The 18955-nt window shown below is 47.3% G+C and overlaps 1 protein-coding gene across 3 annotated transcripts in view; it reads right to left on the bottom strand.

The window, feature by feature from the left end:
* Positions 1–12472, bottom strand: part of arhgef7a (Rho guanine nucleotide exchange factor (GEF) 7a) — a 38636-nt gene extending 26164 nt beyond the window's left edge. For 2 of the 3 annotated variants that reach the window (XM_042306431.1, XM_042306430.1), the window contains exons 1-4: positions 11983–12472; positions 10184–10267; positions 5624–5708; positions 3342–3475 (exon numbers count right to left, since the gene is read on the bottom strand). In XM_042306431.1, the coding sequence (XP_042162365.1) occupies positions 3342–3475; positions 5624–5708; positions 10184–10267; positions 11983–12147 (468 nt within the window). In that variant the 5' untranslated portion in view covers positions 12148–12472. The remainder of the gene's footprint in view (positions 1–3341; positions 3476–5623; positions 5709–10183; positions 10268–11982) is intronic. The other variant, XM_042306428.1, reaches the window with a different exon arrangement.
* Positions 12473–18955: the final 6483 nt, after the last annotated feature.

Here is an 18955-nt window from a genome sequence, read left to right as displayed (position 1 = left end):
AGGGAGGGAGGGAGGTAGGGAGGTAGAGAAGGGGAGGTAGAGAGGTGAGGAAGGGAGGTAGGGAGGAAGAGAAGAGGAGGAAGGGAGGTAGGGAGGTAGAGAAGGGAGGTAGAGAGGTGAGAAGGGCGTAGTAGAGAGGGGGGAGGTAGGGAGATAGAGAGGGGGAGGTAGGGAATAATAAAGGATAGAGAAGGGGAGGTAGGGTCTTGCTGTTGAGAGGCCGCCCTAGGTAGGCGTAGAGAAGGGAGAGGGGTTGGTAGAGAAGGGTCGTCCTCAGGTGGTTTGTTCAAAGTTGAGGTAGGTGAGGTAGGTAGGTAGGTGCCCTCAGGTATGTCCTAGGAGGGAGAGGGGAGGTAGGGGAGGTAGGGCAGAGAGATGGGAAGGAGGTAGGTAGAGAAGGGAGGTAGGGCAGGAGGCAGGGGAGGTAGGAAGGGGAGGTAGGTAGGGAGGTGGGTAGGGAGGCAGGAGGGTGGGAGGTAGGGAGGAGGGGTAGGTAGGGAGGTAGAGAGGGGTAGGGAGGCAGGAGGTAGAGAGGGGCAGGGAGGCAGAGAGGGGGAGGTAGGTAGGCAGGTAGGGAAGGGGGGAGGTAGAGGGGGAGGTAGGAGGTGAGAAGGAGAGGTAGGAGGTGAGGTAGGTAGGTAGGTAGGTAGGTTGGTAAGAATAGGGAGGTAGGTAGGTAGAGAAGGGAGGTAGGGAGGTAGGGAGGTAGGTAGGTAGGGGTAGGAGGTGAGGGAAGGGAGGTAGGGAGGAAGAGAGGGGAGGAAGGGAGGTAGGGAGGGGAGGAGAGAGGGTAGAGAGGGGAGGTAGGTAGGGGAGAGATAGTAGGTAGGGAGGTAGAGAAGGGGGAGGTAGGGAGGTAGAGAAGGGGGTAGGAGGAGGGGAGGTAGAGAGGGTAGGAGGGGAGGTAGGTAGGTAGGTAGGTAGAGAGGGGAGGTAGGGAGGCAGAGATGGGGAGGTAGGGAGGCAGAAGGGGAGGTAGGTAGGTAGGTAGAGAAGGGGAGGAAGGGAGGCAGAGAAGGGGAGGAAGGGGAGGTAGGGGAGGTAGGTAGAGAAGGGGAGGAAGGGAGGCAGAGAGGGGAGGAAGGAGGCAGAGGGGGGGTAGGTAGGGAGGTAGGTAGGTAGAGAAGGGGAGGAAGGGAGGCAGAGAGGGGGTAGGTAGGGAGGCAGAGGGGGGGAGGTAGAGAGGGTGAGGTAGGGTGGTAGAGAGGGGGAGGAAGGGAGGCAGAGAGGGGAGGAAGGGAGGCAGAGGGGAGGTAGGTAGGGGTAGGTAGGGAGGTAGGGGTAGAGAAGGGGGAGGAAGGGAGGCAGAGAGGGGAGGTAGGGAGGCAGAGGGGGAGGTAGGTAGAGGGTGAGGTAGGGTGAGTAGAGGGGGGAGGTAGGGAGGCAGAGAGGGGAGGTAGGGAGGCAGGTAGGGGAGGTAGGTAGGCAGGTAGGTAGGTAGGGGGGAGGTTGGGCGGTAGAGAGGGGAGGTAGGGAGGCAGAGAGGGGGAGGTAGGGAGGCAGAGAGGGGGAGGTAGGGAGGCAGAGGCAGGGGGAGGTAGGGAGGCAGAGGGTGAGGTAGGGTGGTAGAGAGGGGAGAGGTAGGCAGTGGTAGAGCAGGGGGAGGTAGGGCGGTAGAGGGGGGTAGGGTGGTAGAGAGGGGGAGGTAGGGAGGCAGAGGGGGGTAGGTAGGGAGGCAGAGGTAGGGGGAGGTAGGGAGGCAGAGAGGGGGGAGGTAGGGAGGCAGAGAGGGGGAGGTAGGGAGGCAGAGAGGGGGAGGTAGGGAGGCAGAGGGTGAGGTAGGGTGGTAGAGAAGGTGAGGTAGGGCGGTAGAGAGGGGGAGGTAGGGTGGTAGAGAGGGTGAGATAGGGAGGCAGAGGGGGGAGGTGGGGTGGTAGAGAGGGTGAGGTAGGGAGGCAGAGGTAGGGTGGTAGAGAGGGTGAGGTAGGGTGGTAGAGAGGGGAGGTAGGAGGCAGAGGTAGGGTGGTAGAGAGGGGGGTGAGGTAGGGTGGTAGAGAGAGGCAGGTAGGGGGGTAGGGGGGGTAGGGAGGCAGAGGGGAGGTAGGGAGGCAGAGGGGGAGGTAGGGAGGCAGAGGGGGGAGGTAGGGAGGCAGAGAGGGGGAGGTAGGGAGGCAGAGAGGGGGGGGAGGTAGGTAGGGAGGCAGAGGGAGGGAGGTAGGGAGGCAGAGGTAGGTTGGTATAGAGGGTGAGGTAGGGTGGTAGAGAGGGGGAGGTAGGGAGGGTGGTAGGAGGCAGGGGGGGTAGGGTGGCAGAGGTAGGGGGGGAGAGTAGGGAGGCAGAGGGGGAGGTAGGGAGGGGGGGGGGGGGAGGTAGGGAGGCAGAGGGGGAGGTAGGGAGGCAGAGAGGGGGGAGGTAGGGAGGCAGAGAGGGGGAGGTAGGGAGGCAGAGGGGGGAGGTAGGGAGGCAGAGGTAGGGGTGGTAGAGAGGGTGAGGTAGGGTGGCAGAGAGAGGGGGAGGTAGGGTGGTAGAGAGGGGGGGTAGGGTGGTAGAGAGGGGGAGGTAGAGGTAGGGAGGCAGAGGGGGCAGGGGGGGTAGGTAGGGAGGCAGGGGGAGGTAGGGAGGCAGAGAGGGGGAGGTAGGGAGGCAGAGAGGGGAGGTAGGGAGGCAGAGAGGGGAGGTAGGGAGGCAGAGGGGGGAGGTAGGGAGGCAGAGGTAGGGTGGTAGAGAGGGTGAGGTAGGGTGGTAGAGAGGGGAGGTAGGGGGGTAGAGAGGGGGGGTAGGGAGGCAGAGAGGAGGTAGGGTGGTAGAGAAGGTGAGGTAGGGCGGTAGAGCGGGGGAGGTAGAGAGGGGGAGGTAGGGTGGTAGAGAGGGGGGAGGTAGGGCGGTAGAGAGGGTGAGGTAGGGCGGTAGAGCGGGGGAGTTAGGGAGGCAGAGGGGAGGTGGGGTGGTAGAGAGGGTGAGGTAGGGCGGTAGAGCGGGGGAGGTAGGGTAATACAGAGGGGGAGGTAGAGAGGGGGAGGTAGGGCGGTAGAGAGGGGGAGGTAGGGCGGTAGATAGGGGAGGTAGGGCGGTAGAGAGGCAGGCAGAGGGGGGGAGGTAGGGCGAGGTAGAGAGGGGGGAGGTAGGGTGGTAGAGGGGGGTAGAGAGGGGGGAGGTAGGGCGGTAGAGAGGGGGAGGTAGAGAGGGGGGGTAGAGAGGGGGGAGGTAGGGCGGTAGAGAGGGGGAGGTAGAGGGGAGGTAGAGAGGGGGAGGTAGAGAGGGGGAGGTAGGGCGGTAGAGAGGGGGAGGTAGAGAGGGGGGTAGAGAGGGGGGGTAGACATAGATGCACTTGGAGATACAGACATTTCAGAAGTTGTGCTTCATCACTGAGGCTGCTTTGTGTGTATCTACGTGTTTCTCACCAGGCTGCGGAACTGGTTCTGAAGCAGCTTGGAGGATCGACCCAGTGATGACTGGGAGGCCAGAGACTCAAACGACTTGATCCGATAGGCTGACGAGTGACGGGCACAGACACTGTCACTGCCCACTCCAATGTCTACAGATAAAGAATAGAGCAGTTACATAGCATTCGGAAAGTATTCAGACCCTTTGACTTTTTCCAAAATGTTGTTATGTTCTAGCCTTATTCTAAAATTGATTAAATAAAAGGTTTTCCTAATCAATCTACACACAATACCCCATAATGACAAAGCAAAAACAGGTTTTTGGACATTTTTGCTAATTTATTACAAATAAAAACTAAAATACCTTATTTACATAAGTATTCAGACCCTTTGCTATGAGACTCTCATTTGAGTTCAGGTGCATCCTGTTTCCATTGATCATCCTTGAGATGTTTCTACAACTTGATTGGAGTACACCTGTGGTAAATTCAATTGATTGGACATGATTTGGAAAGGCACACACCTGTCTATATGAGGTCCCACAATTGACAGTGCATGTCAGAGCAAAAACCAAGTCATACAGTCGAAGGAATTGTTCATAGAGCTCAGAGACAAGATTGTGTCGAGGCACAGAAAAAATGATGCAGCATTGAAGGTCACCAAGAACACACTGGCCTCCATCATTCTTAAATGGAAGAAATTTGGAACCACCAAGACTCTTCCAAGAGCTGGCCGCCCGGCCAAACTGAGCAATCGATGGAGAAGGGCCTTGGTCAGGGAGGTGACCAACAATCCGATGATCACTCTGACAGAACTCCAGAGTTCCTCTGTGGAGATGGGAGAACCTTCCAGAAGGAAAACCATCTCTGCAGCACTCCACCAATCAAGCCTTTATGATAGAGTGGCCAGACGGAAGCCCCTCCTCAGTAAAAGGCAAATGACAGCCTGCTTTGAGTTTGCCAAAAGGCACCTAAAGGACTCAGACAATGAGAAACAAGATTTTCTGGTCTGATGAAACCAACAATGGCCTGAATGCCAAGCATCATTTCTGGAGGAAACCTGGCACCATCACTATGGTGAAGCATAGTGTTGGCAGCATCATGCTGTGGAGATGTTTTTCAGTGGCAGGAACTTGGGAGACTAGTCAGGATCGAGGGAAAGATGAACGGAAGCAAAGTACAGAGAGATACTTGATGAAAACCTGCTCCAGAGCACTGCGGACCTGAGTGAGGGTGAGGCTTTACCTTCCAACAGGACAACGACCCTGAGCACACAGCCAAGAGTGGCTTCGAGACAAGCCTCTGAATGTCCTTGAGCGGCCCAGCCAGAGCCCGGACTTGAACCCGGTCGAACATGTCTGGAGAGACCTAAAAATAGCTGTGCAGCGACACTACATATCCAACCTGACAGAGCTTGAGAGGATCTGCAGAGAAGAATGGGAGGAAACTCCCCAAATACAGGTGTGCCAAGCTTGTAGCATCATACCCAAGATGACTTGTGGCTGTAATCGCTGCCAAAGGTGCTTCAACAAAGTACTGAGTAAAGGGTCTGAATATTTATGTAGATACGATTTCATTATTATTATTTTTTTTTATTTACAAAAAATTCTAAAAAACTGTTTTTGCTTTGTCATTATGGGGTATTGTGTGTAGATTGATGGGGGGGAATAATGTAATCCATTTTAGAATAAGGCTGAAATGTAACAAAATGTGGAAAAGTCAAGGGGTCTGAATACTTTCTGAAAGCACTGTATATACACACACACAATACACTGTATATATACACACACAATACACTGTATATATACACACACAATACACTGTATATATACACACACAATACACTGTATTTATATACACACAATACACTGTATTTATACACACACAATACACTGTATTTATACACACACAATACACTGTATTTATACACACACAATACACTGTATATATACACACACAATACACTGTATATATACACACACAATACACTGTATTTATATACACACAATACACTGTATTTATACACACACAATACACTGTATTTATACACACACAATACACTGTATATATACACACACAATACACTGTATATATACACACACAATACACTGTATTTATACACACACAATACACTGTATTTATACACACACAATACACTGTATTTATATACACACACAATACACTGTATATCCACACACACACACAATACACTGTATTTATACACACAATAGAATAGTTATACTGAACACACATACTCACATGGGCTGTGCACATGCACACAAACACACACTTTCTACTAACCTGCAGTCACTTTGTTGAGAGCCACCAGACTGCTGAGTATCTTGGAGAAGTTCAGTCCTAGGAGCAGATCACTGGGCTCAAACAGCTGTGGGAGATGAGAAAAAGACGGGTCAGTGTGTGTGTGTGTGTGTGTGTGTATCAGTGGAGGCTGGTGAGAGAATCTACAGGAGGACGGGCTCATTATAATGCTGGAATGGAATTCATGGAACGGAGTCAAATATGTGGTTTCCATGTGTTTGATACCGTTCCATTTATTCCATTCCAGCTATTACATTGAGCCTGTCCTCCTATAGCTCCTCCCACCAGCCGCCACTGGTGTGTGTTTGTGTGCAAGTGTGTGTGCTTGCATGTATGCACATCATTCCTGTGTGTGACACTGTGTTAGTACCAAAACTAGAATACATGGAGACATGCCAAAAAGTCATAGGGGGAAAAAATCACTAGTCAATTGGACAGCACTGGAGCTGGGTCATCACAATGCCAGCCACTGCCAATCAATACAACTCATTTTCACTAGCACAGTAGCATACAGACAGCTTCACAAACTACTGTAAACCAAGTGGCTTGTGGAAAACATCAGATGAGCAAAAATGTCCTGTGCAGCACAAGAAGAGGTAGTTGACTGGAGTAGAGTAGATCGTTTGGAGTTAATGTGCTTGTGGGGTGAATTAATGTAGTTTCATTCTCTCCCTGTAAAATGTCTGTTAATGTACGTCACTCTCTCCATCTCCCCCCCCCTTCAATCTCTCCCTCCCCACCCTTCTATCTCTCCCTCCCCCTCTCTCCATCCATCCATCTCTCCCTCCTCCCCTCCCTCCCTCCCTCCCCATCCATCTCTCCCTCCCCATCCATCTCTCCCTCCCCCTCTCTCCCTCCCCATCCATCTCTCCCTCTCCCCATCCATCTCTCCCTCCCCACCCTCTCCATCCATCTCTCCCTCCCCACCCTTCTATCTCCATCTCTCCCTCCCTCTCTCCCTCCCCTTCTATCTCTCCCTCCCCTCCCTACATCTATCTCTCCATCTCTCCCTCCCCCTCTCTCCCCATCCATCTCTCCCTCTCTGTGCAGTGGTTATTGTCGGACCACTGAGGGGGTGACTGAGATGTGGCTCCCTTTTATCTTCCGCTCTGATTCCAGACCGTCTATGCCCTGAGAGAGAGAGAGTGTGTGTGTGTGTGTGTGTGTGTGTGTGTGTGTGTGTGTGTGTGTGTGTGTGTGCATGGCCTGCACTGTGCTATTTCCAGAGTTCCAGTCCCATAGAGGTACATATTACATACAAACATTTAATGATTGTGTGAAGGTTTTGGATGTCAAATAATATGTGCAGAAAAACGTGAAAGTGACACACCTCACAATTTGCTCCAATGTGGTTTATTGACACAATGTTTCAATCATTAGGGCTTAACCAGAGCTGAGCGTACAAGGACTGGTTTCACTGTGGCCCTTCCACCCCAGCCCTGACATGATAGATGCGGTAGGTGAAATCAGGAGTGCCGCTATATGGCTTTAACTTATCCAGAATATCAGATCAGTGGCCACTCCAATGGAGGGAGGAAGGGTGCATTTCAAAAGTAATCTAAACTGTATCGATGACTACAAGGAGTGTGGAAACTCTTAGGGTCACTTCCTGTTGTCAACAGGTCAGGGGTGAAGGGTCAGCTAACTGCTGCACAGAGTGTGTGACATGGCTCCAAACAGTCTGAAGACAACAACAAAAAACACATTTACTTGAAGAAGAGTGAAGATGCAAAGTTTGGTAATGACAGTTTGTGCTGATAGTCATTCTGTTAACAAATATTGCCTCAGCACTGTGTTCGTCATGTAAATGTGTTTTTGAAAGGGTTTCTGTGGAAAATGTTAAGTAGTCATTCTGCATAGTTGTGTGGTTTGTTTAGCAATCAGTGTTTTTTGTTTGGCATACAATTTAAAGTGACAAATCTGAGTCTCAGCATCACTGTTACTGTGGAATTGCCCATAGAATAATCCCAAGAAAACAACATAAACACGCACACATACCAAACAGTATACAATCATCTGCCAAACACACACCCATCAGAAGCAGGTCGGGGCTTAAAAAGTGCTGGCAGACCAACGTGTGGGTATGTACACACGCACACACACACACACACACACACCCCTAATCTGCTGCCCAATGCAGCTAGCTATTCTGTGAGCCAGCAGTAATTTGGGGTCTGGAGAGGGTCTATGATGTCTGGCCATGTCCTACACTGTTATAATCCAGCTCCCTGTATGTTACACAAACACACGACTCGCTGTCCTCTCCTCCCTAAAGCAGCTTATAGGGAAACAGGTTTACGGTATGAGGGGATTTCAAGGTCTGTCTATCTGCACACCTGGTAAGCTTAGTTATCCCAAAAACACCCCATGACTCGGAGAGAGGGAGACGAGCAGTCCACGTCGCAGAGATTGGAATCAGTCCAAACTCAAACATTAATTTACTACACCAGTGTTTTCCAAGCCTGGTCCTGGGGATCCAAACGGGTACACATTTGAGGTTTTGCTCCAGCTCCCAGACACCTGATTGAACTAAGCAACTCATCAAGCCTTTGATGAATAGCATCATGGTGCTAGGGCAAAAACAAAACTGTGCACCACTTTGGGTCCCCCGGGCCAGGCTGGTCGAGATGTTTAGCATCTCTATTACAATGTTATTCTGTCTCAACATAAGTGTTGTCATAATGTGTTGGTGATATGCCTATTCAAATAAAGGCTTTTTCAAATCAATAACACCTACTCAGCACTAGTAGGTACTGGTACCCTGTCTATATAGCCAAGTGATGATTAATCATTGTGTATTTATTCCTTGTGTTATTAGTTTTCTTTGTGTTATTAGTTTTCTATTTTTTTCTCTCTGCATTGTTGGGAAAGGCCCAAATGAAGAATTTAACTTTTAGTCTACACTTGTTGTTTACTAAGGATGTGACGAACAACATTTGATTTGATTTATGAAATTCTTATCCAAGAAGAGAAGGCTGTGTGTTCAACATTCAACACCAAGCACAAGTATGCCATTAACAAAACCATATTCAGACCCCTTTATTCTACAGTTCTCTCTCTCTCTCTCTGTCTCTATTTCTCTCCCATCTCCTTCTCTCCTGCAGACTCTGAGGAAAGTCAATAGTGAAGATCGAACAGTGAGCTGTATTGTCCAGACTGGGTGGGTTCAATGACTCCTCTATGCACTGACACAGTACCAAACTCTCTCTCTCTCGCTCTGTGTGTCTGTGTGTGATAGCCATTGCCCTCTAACCACAGATCTAGAATCTGACTGTTCACCCTAATCATTATTCGTATTCATTATTATTATTATTTGTAGCACGCGCTCCAGCAGGTATATCTCACTGGTCACCCCCAAAGCCAATTCCTCCTTTGGTCATCTTTCCTTCCAGTTCTCTGCTGCCCATGACTGGAACTAATTGCAAAAATCTCTGAAGCTGGAGACTCACATCTCCCTCACTAGCTTTAAGCACCAGCTGTCAGAGCATTTTACAGATCACTGCACCTCATCCCCATACTGGTATTTATTTATTTAGCTCATTTGCACCCCAGTATCTCTACCTGCACATTCATCTTCTGCCGATCTACCATTCCAGTGTTTAATTGCTATATTGTAATTACTTCGCCACCATGGCATATTTATTTCCTTAACTCCCTTATCTTACCTCATTTGCACTCACTGTATATAGACTGTTTGTTTTCTCTTGTTCTACTGTATTATTGACTGTATGCTTTGTTTATTCCATGTGTAACTCTGTGTTGTTGTATGTGTCGAATTGCTACGCTTTATCTTGGCCAGGTCGCAGTTGCAAATGAGAACTTGTTCTCAACTAGCCTACCTGGTTAAATAAAGGTGAAATAAATTAAAAATTATTGTCAAAGTCTTTGATATAACAGTTGACACAGACAGCATTGGCTGCTGCTGTATGAGAAAATACCAAAATATCCCAATAAAAAGAAGACTACACCTTCTGACAACTCTGGGTGAATTCATTGACCAAGTGTAGCCTAATTCTCGCTAGCGGTTATCTGGATAACTAGCTGGTGTTCCCAAATCTGGAATGGGGGACACAAGCGCAACGTCATGCACGTAGGCTATGGGGGCTAGCGAAGAAAGACGACGACTTACATAAAGGAAAAGCATCCGTCTGATAACCTGGGCCAGACCGGTTAACAAAGTGTATACATTAACTAGCTATCTGCACTTGGAGCCTACAAGATAATGTTACATTGTTACAGTTTTAAACGACTGCACCAAATAATTGCAGCGTGACTGTTACAATGTTGCGATTGTGGATGTGCCATTTTCAGTGCAGGCGACAAACAAGGCAGCCTCACACCCGGCGATGGGTGATTGTTCTCGGCACGGAGTCCAGCCTCCTCCCACTGCCAGTAGGCCTATCCCTCCGTCCACTTCGTGGCCCCATTGTTTATTGTGTCACATTGGAAATGTGTAAGATTTTACGTAGGTTCTTTATCTTTCTTATTAAATGTTGGATGCATGTTTGGAGTGTTTGTGGGGTTATTTTATGGAGAACTTACCTCTACGCGAAACGAAGTGCAGCCTTTGAGAAACTCCTTTATGTTGCTCAAGCACTCGCCGTCGTTCTTCGGTTCTTGGTAGATCTGGGATAACAAAAATGCCTATGAGAAACACGAATTTCGATCAAAATGATTTTTTCCCCCATAGCCTAGCTACTTGGAAGTCTTATGCGCGTTTTGATTCAGAGTAGAAGCCAGCATTCCCTCTCCTTGGCTTGCTTCTACAATACAGCCACAGATTCTCTAGCAGGGAAGTAGGCATTGGATTGAGGGAAATGACGTTGGCGAATGGGAGCTGTGAGAAACAACACGGCAGCATTGAGGGGAGGACGCTAGCAACTCCTCTGAACAGAGAGGCGGGATGGATCAAATTGATCAAAACAGAAACGATATCAAAGAACGGGTGGGAAATAAATAAATAAGTGACACTAAGCACAATGCCAATGTGAATGGGTGTAACACGGCCTCTGAATCTAGAAGGAGAGATCTGACGACACACCTTTTATTACCAGTCTATAACCACATGAACTGCCCGTGAGATATACAACAATAGATACACATTGGACGCTGGTTGAGGCTGGACATATAGATACTATACCAGAGTAATTACCAGTTAAATGGCCTGTAGCCTATCAGTCTAGCCCATGCAGTTAGAATATAATAGGATATAGAACATAATAAAATAATAACTTCATTTTTCCTAGAGGGAAGACTTGCTACGTGCTACTGTTCGGTATTTTCTTAGACTACAGAACACTGAGATATCACGCTTCCTCCTCCTTTCTACTTGTGGCCAGTAGCTCATCATCAGGTGGTCACCATGGGCAGATTTCAATAGCCTACTCTATCAGACCATAAGAACAGAATCAACGGTTGGTCAGAACCCTGGTTAGATTAGGCTATAGGTGATGTTCTCCTGTAAGGTGATGGACGTGTATCTCTCTTCCAGCACTAGGCTAGTTTGTTGTCAGAGAGGCATTTAAGATTAAGAACGCCAGGGAACGCCCAAGCTGTCTGAAACCACACAGTATTTGGGGTACACAATATATAACAAGGCTAAAGTGACTGGGGGTTTTGATGTTGACAGACATACATTACAAATACCGCACTGTTGCTTTAAATGTGGAGAGGGTCTCTCTCTCTCTTATCTGTGAGCTTTTGCGGTCAATGGCGGCCCACTCTTGTGGTGTACCCTCATACATCCCCACTAGCTGGTGATCCGGATTATGTGTCAAACAGGCTACATATAAACCATAGGCTATAGGCCTATAGATCCTGTGCATTCACGTACTACCGCGTAATGCGCTTTGGATTCCAATCTCACAACGCATCTGCATCTGCTATATGTGGCCTTTTCTGTTGCCTGTCTCCAGGAAAAACGAAAATCCATAGGCTACACAATTCCCAAACCATAGAGCTCATACATTTAAGAGTTTGTTTGACAACAACACAAAATGCGTCTCGTCGTTTGTCTTGGTTTAAGAATATACAAAGGCTGCTAATAATTGCGCACAGAATAGATCGTCGTGACTCGCATCTGCCACAGCGAACGGTCTGGTCTGTCTGTCTGTTTAAACCTATCACACGCTTGAGTGTAGGCCTACTGACATATGTGCAACCATTTGTAGCTGTTTTTAGGAACAATAACCTACGCTCTCGTGACCTACAAATTAATCTCTTAATGGGCCAGCGGGCCACGAGAAGCGAGATAAACCGCTTTATGTCACGGTTCTTGCCGCATAGACGGGCCGATGAAGCTGGCGGCAAGAGGGGAAGACAAGCGGCAGTTCTGTCCTTACTTTGTCCATGGAGCCCGGGCTCAGCCGCTCCAGCAGTCTGCACAAGACCACCCCATCTTTGAGGGAGGTCTGTAAAAATGCCTCTGGATCCGATATAGTCTTTTTCGGCGACTCCAGCACGCCGAGTGTGATCAGCCAAGTGACCGTCTGCTCCGCGGAATTCATGGCCTCAGTCTCGGAGGAAAATCCAACGAAGCGGCAGGTTTTTGCGTATTTCAATAGCTACCCCTGGTACGCAATCATCTGGGGCGTTAAAACAAAAACATTATCCTTCCATACATGCGAGCTTTGTGGGGGGACTGTAACCGCGAAAGATCCCTCCTTTCTTTTCTTTATTGTCTCTACCGGGTGGATTTGGATGATGCTCGGTTTGTGAAAATTGCAGCGGGTCTGTTCCACCGGTCGTTTACTCTCTTGTGTGTGGTGTTTTTTCTCCTGCTCCAACCTGGCAAGCTGTCAGATGCAGTTCACTGTGATGCGCTCGAGCAGCAGACTGCATATGCGCATCGCTGCCGCCAGCCCAGCCACTCATCCGACAGCAGATGACATCACAGCAACAAGGACAGAAGCTAGTCCAACCAGTTGTTGGAGGGGACATTTCTGTCTGAATAGCTCGGCATGGCATTGCATAGCAGTAGCATAATCCCTTTATCACACTGTATATGTGTTTTGGAGAGGGAAGGAGAAATCAAAGTCGATAGCTTACAATGTATGTCGCCTGCAACTTGACTGATGCTTTTAGACGGGTCTTATCGTCGGTGTCTGATGTAGGAGGACTAGTTAGGCTGGATTCATATCCCAATGGAACTAACCAGCAGTATCGAAGTTGTGACCCTTTACATGGGACCATTTTGACGATTTACAAAACAATTCCCCATGAAGACTATTAATATCGGTGAATTAAGAATGGATAAATGTATTCTGAATGTCCCTTGGTACCTGTCTACTAAACTAAAGCCATTGTCAGAATCTCCTATCCCATTAGCCTAGTTGGAGAGCAGTGGTTGGACTCTCCTTTAGTTCACATATTGTCCACACGGTGGTGCTCCTTAGCCTCTCTGCGCAATTTTTTTAATTTATTTTTTTATTTAACCTTTATTTAACTCTGTCCCTCTGTCTATCTCTCTCTAACGCTCGTGACCGATCACCTACCTGGAGGAATCTGGAATCCCTGAGGGTCTCCATGGATACCGCTGGAAGCTGTCCTAGTCTGTCGATCTCTCTGGAGCACTGTGTGTGGTTAGGAGGTTGGACTCCTGAGGCCCAGGTGTTTATCATGGTGTCTAAACAGGCATTGTTGAGGGACACACCAGAGCCTCTAAGGTCCTGTCACCACCAGCCTGTTACTGTGGAGACTGCCCCAGGTCTCTCTCTCTCTATTGACATCTCTCTAACATCCTCTCTTTCTTTCCCTCCATGTCTTCTCACTCCCTATCCTCCACTTCTGTCATTTCCTCTTTGCCTATTACATTTTCCACACTGTTTTTCCATGAGCTCTCTCTAAAAAAAACGTTTTCTAATTTTTTATTGACTTTATTTACAACATTTTTTAGTTGAATTTGAACACTGTAAGTATTCCAGTGGTATAACATGTTATTAAAGCTCCTGTATGTGGACGGGAGGGAAGGGAAACAGTCAGGTCTCATGACAGTATGTATGTGTGTGTGTGTGTGTGTGTGTGTGTGTGTGTGTGTGTGTGTGTGTGTGTGTGTGTGTGTGTGTGTGTGTGTGTGTGTGTGTGTGTGTGTGTGTGTGTGTGTGTGTGTGAGAGAGAGAGACAGTAATAAGAGTGTGTGTTCATGGCCAGTTCATAAAGGACCAGCAGAATTCACATCAGGGGAGGTCTCATTAGTACTAGGGGAAACAGAAGAGAACAGAGAGAGAGAGAGAGAGAGATAGACGAAATGAGAGCTGAGAGAAGAGCTTCAGTAACATCTGGAACACCTGCTGTGGGCAGACCAGGAGGAAAGAACAGACACTCAGCAACATAAATATGAGCTACTAAGGTGTCACACACTGAAACACCATACGGCCTGTTACTAATGATCCTGTCACGGCTCAAGTATGTGTGTGTGTGAGAGAGAGTGAAAGAGAGAGTAAATGAGAGAGAGAGAGCAATAATAGTGTGTGTTCTTTATCTCCCCTCTCTTTATCTCCCCCTCTCTTTATCGCCCCTCCTTTTATTTCCCCCTCTCTTTATCTCCACTCTCTTTATCTCACCCTCTCTTTATCTCCCCTCTCTTTATCTCCCCCTCCCTTTATCTCCCCCTCCCTTTATCTCCCCTCTCTTTATCTCCCCTCCTTTATCTCCCCCTCCTTTATCTCCCCTCTCTTTATTTCCCCTCTCTTTATCTCCCCCTCTCTTTATCTCCCCCTCTCTTTATCTCCCCTCTCTTTATCTCCCCCTCTCTTTATCTCCCCCTCTCTTTATCTCCCCCTCTCTTTATCTCGCCCTCTCTTTATCTCCCCCTCTCTTTATCTCCCCTCTCTTTATCTCCCCCTCTTTTATCTCCCCATCCCTTTATCTCCCCCTCTTTATCTCCCCCTCTCTTTATCTCCCCCTCTCTTTATCTCCCCTCTCTTTATCTCCACTCTCTTTATCTCACCCTCTTTTATCTCCCCTCTCTTTATCTCCCCATCCCTTTATCTCCCCCTCTTTATCTCCCCCTCTTTATCTCCCCCTCTTTTATCTCCCCCTCTCTTTATCTCCCCCTCTTTATCTCCCCATCTCTTTATCTCCCCCTCTCTTTATCTCCCCTCTCTTTATCTCGCCCTCTCTTTATCTCCCCCTCTCTTTATCTCGCCCTCTCTTTATCTCGCCCTCTCTTTATCTCGCCCTCTCTTTATCTCCACCTCTCTTTATCTCGCCCTCTCTTTATCTCCCCCTCTCTTTATCTCCCCCTCTTTATCTCCCCCTCTCTTTATCTCCCCCTCCCGTTATCTCGCCTCTCTGGAAGAAGAAGAATATGTAAACAGCTCTTTATTGATTACTTTTACTATTTTATAACCAACTTCCACATGATTTAACATAATGCAGACAGTTGCCTGTGCTTCATTGCTACTGTGTTGGAGAGATACTAACTTAATAACTTACAGTACGAGCCTCTGATATACACACATAATAACACACACACATGTGCATACACGCACACACACACTGCCACCTCCTCCTCTTTCCCATTGTGCTATATCTCACCCAGTGAAAGGGTCTACTTGACCTCTCTGTCATCCTGCATGTTCACAGGGAACAGAGAAGCCACACCTGGACCACAATCAGACATACGCACGCATGCACACACAGACACACACACACACATACCACACCACACACACACAAACACCAGGGCCTGCCCATGGTCTGATAACCGTAAACAGGTCACCATGGGTATATTAGCAGTGCAGTCTCTGGGGGGTTCAACCAAAACTCAACCACGTTGAACCAGGAGAGGCGAGACACATCCCGGTGAAGCTAGTGGCTTCCTCCTCATTGTAGAGCAGGAGTTTCCCTTTAACCACTGGTTATAAGCAAATAGTATATGTATTTCTATACTATGTTATACTATATTACTATACTATACTACTATACTATTATACTACACTGTACTGTACTACTATAATGTATTACTATATGACTATACTTTACCAGAAACACAAATTATATGCACATATACTATATTATACACATATGTATGTTTCTTACACATATAAACACACATGTATTATTTCTGTCAATGTTTGACGTTTTTTACCAGACTGTTCAGTTCAATTCTGTATTTTTCCTAGTGTCCTAATTTCCCCAACAATGTTGAACAATGTTGAATCCCTTTGCAATTGCAGTTCGTGACACCCTTTGTAATCCAGTGGAGGCTGGTGAGGGGAGGACGGCTCATAATAATGTCTGGAATGGAGCAAATGGAATGGTGTCAAACACATGGAAACCATCTATTTGAGTTATTTGATTCCATTCCACTTATTCCACTCCATCCACTACCATGAACCCGTCCTCCCCAATTAAGGTTTCACCAACCTCCTGTGATTCTCTCGGAGTGAACATCTGAGTGAAAATACTCAAATGAATGAGAGCCGAATAAGCAAATACAGTATCTGTGTTTCTGACATAGGTTAGTTGTTATTAGTTTATAGATGTGATCAGTGGCACCTGTCTGTCTGTCTCAATGGCTGAGCAGGACAGTTTGCCATCAAAAGCAACACTTATACTGTAGAAGGAAAATAACTCAAGGAATAATGAACCACCAATAACACAAATTGCCTTACTAATGTTGTTCATTAAATTAAATTAAATAGAAACTCTGTATAATCCCTCCCGACTCCTTTCTTATTTAGACATTTGGTCTTATCAGGGCAGGGAGGCCATATTTGTCTTCCTTCGCCCTCTCCTTTTTCTCTCACTTTTTGGTTATATTCTTCAAGTAGCCTCTTATTCCACTGTGGCATGCACTGTTGCTGTGCACCTGGAAAAGGGATAGAGTGTTATAACTCTTCAACCTCTACATTCATGATTTGGCTTAGGCTATTCTTTACCAAACCAACGATTCTGCATTATCAATTTAATTATTAACATTTTTAAAATATGCACAGCCTGACCTACCTGTGCCTCTTTTTCCTTCAGAATCTTCTTCTGGGCTATCTCCGCTTCCATGTGTCGCATCTGTTTGGCCCATCCATCTTCTCTTAAGCTCCAAACAATCTCCATCGCCTGCATCTGGTCTGATAACCTGGCCTTGTCCTTGGCCCAGTCGCTCTGCTCATTTCCCCAGGCTTTCTCGGTCTGGACAATTTTCACTACCAGTCTCTGAATGGTCTCCTGGAGTGCAGTTTTCTCTGTCTCTGCCATCTTGATCTCTGCCTCTGTTGTTTTCGAGGCACACTGGAGATCCTTGATTATCTTTTGAAAGCTCTCTGCTTCATCTATTAGAGCAGATTTCTCCCTCTTCCAAAGCTTCTCCAGTTTTGACCACTGGTCTGAAAACATGGCTTTGGCCTTGTTCCAGTCTTCCTGCTCTTTTCCCCAGGCTTCCTCTGTCCTCACCTGTTTCTTCACCAGTCTTTGAATGATCTCCTGGAGGGCAGTTTTTTCTGCCTCTGCCCTCTCATTCCCTCTGGTCATCTCCTTTAGAGCATTCTCTTTGACTGCATATTTATTCTGCTCCCACTCTACGCTCATCTCCAACTCCTGAATGTTTTTTATCAAGTGCTCATGCTCAGCTCTCCTCTCTTCTTCCATCCTTTCATTCAGACGCTCAAACCTCGACTTTTTTCCAGCCGTTGGAGTAGCATCAGAAACAGCCTGCTCTGTCCTCACCTCTGTCTTGTCCAGGGGGGCGTATTTAACCCACACAACGTTAGAGACCTGTCGAGACAGACACGGTTCAGTAGTTAATAGCTTTCTGTCCTTGGTTGCAGATACTACATGTTTTTGTTGCTGCTCTCTGGGAAAATAATATACGGCAAGTTCAGACACTGTTCTGTCTATTGTCCTAACATGGTGGCATTGTCCAAAGATCAAATACTTTGTTGAGCTATATGTAATTGCACTTATTCGCCATTCTCTCATTGAAGTGACAATCAAATGACATTTTAGTAGGCCTACACTGTCCTGGTGTTTATCAATATAGTCTACCAACAAACTATTCTACAATGCATGCTGTAGTAGTTATTACTTTTACTTTGAATGTAATGAGTCATACTTAAACTTGTTCAGACTTACAGGTGGCTGTTTAGTGTCCATCACCCTGCCCTGCAAATACCATAGGTGTAGGCTATATTACAGGAATCCCTCTCACTAATGTGTATAGTCATGGCATAGATTTGCCCATAATATACTGTATTTTACAAATTCCAATCATATTTCTAAAAGTCATTTTAACCTAGCAGGAAATGAGTGTCCAGTTGTATCATCTGATGATCTTATTGGCCTATATTATAGCCTAGCGCCTTACAGCATTGTTTAGGTTAGCCTACCTGTTCTTTCTTCCTCCGAGATTTTCGCTGCATGGCTGAAAAGCAAATCAAAATATTGTTTGCAATATGGCTATGCTGAAAAAGTTTGATAGGTGGTGCGTTACACTATCCTACTGTTTGTTTTTGTCCTGGGCGTTCGCAGGCCAGGCAGTGCGCTCTGACTGCGCAATAATGGCTTTGGAGCGTTTGCAATGTGTGTCATCACTGGGTATCAGTTCGATTGATGTATGATAAGTTGTCAACTACCGTAAATTAAATGTCATTTTTTGTGTGTGTGAAAATCCAATACAGAATGGAAACAGCATTGATTCACCCAGCTTATGTCCATGATAATGCATGTTGCCAGAATTCGAATCTCTAATATTGTACCCTATATATCCGTACACAGAGCCATGTATAGTTAGGTCTAAATACATGGCACTGGTGGTACCATCCACAAAACTAGAATGGGATTTATATTTATATGATGGTACCAACATCAGAAGCTGTCACAACCTGATCAGTTTCACCTGTCCTCGTTATTGTCTCCACCTCCTCCAGGTTATTGTCTCCACCTCCTCCAGGTTATTGTCTCCACCTCCTCCAGGTTATTGTCTCCACCTCCTCCAGGTTATTGTCTCCACCTCCTCCAGGTTATTGTCTCCACCTCCTCCAGGTTATTGTCTCCACCTCCTCCAGGTTATTGTCTCCACCTCCTCCAGGTTATTGTCTCCACCTCCTCCAGGTTATTGTCTCCACCTCCTCCAGGTTATTGTCTCCACCTCCTCCAGGTTATTGTCTCCACCTCCTCCAGGTTATTGTCTCCACCTCCTCCAGGTTATTGTCTCCACCTCCTCCAGGTTATTGTCTCCACCTCAGGTTATTGTCTCCACCTCCTCCAGGTTATTGTCTCCACCTCCTCCAGGTTATTGTCTCCACCTCCTCCAGGTTATTGTCTCCACCTCCTCCAGGTTATTGTCTCCACCTCCTCCAGGTGTGGTTTGTTTTCCCC

The sequence above is a fragment of the Oncorhynchus tshawytscha genome, linkage group LG26 (genome assembly GCF_018296145.1).
Source record: "Oncorhynchus tshawytscha isolate Ot180627B linkage group LG26, Otsh_v2.0, whole genome shotgun sequence".
Classification (NCBI taxonomy): Eukaryota; Metazoa; Chordata; class Actinopteri; order Salmoniformes; family Salmonidae; genus Oncorhynchus; species Oncorhynchus tshawytscha.
This window is presented reverse-complemented; position numbering and strand designations above follow the sequence as displayed.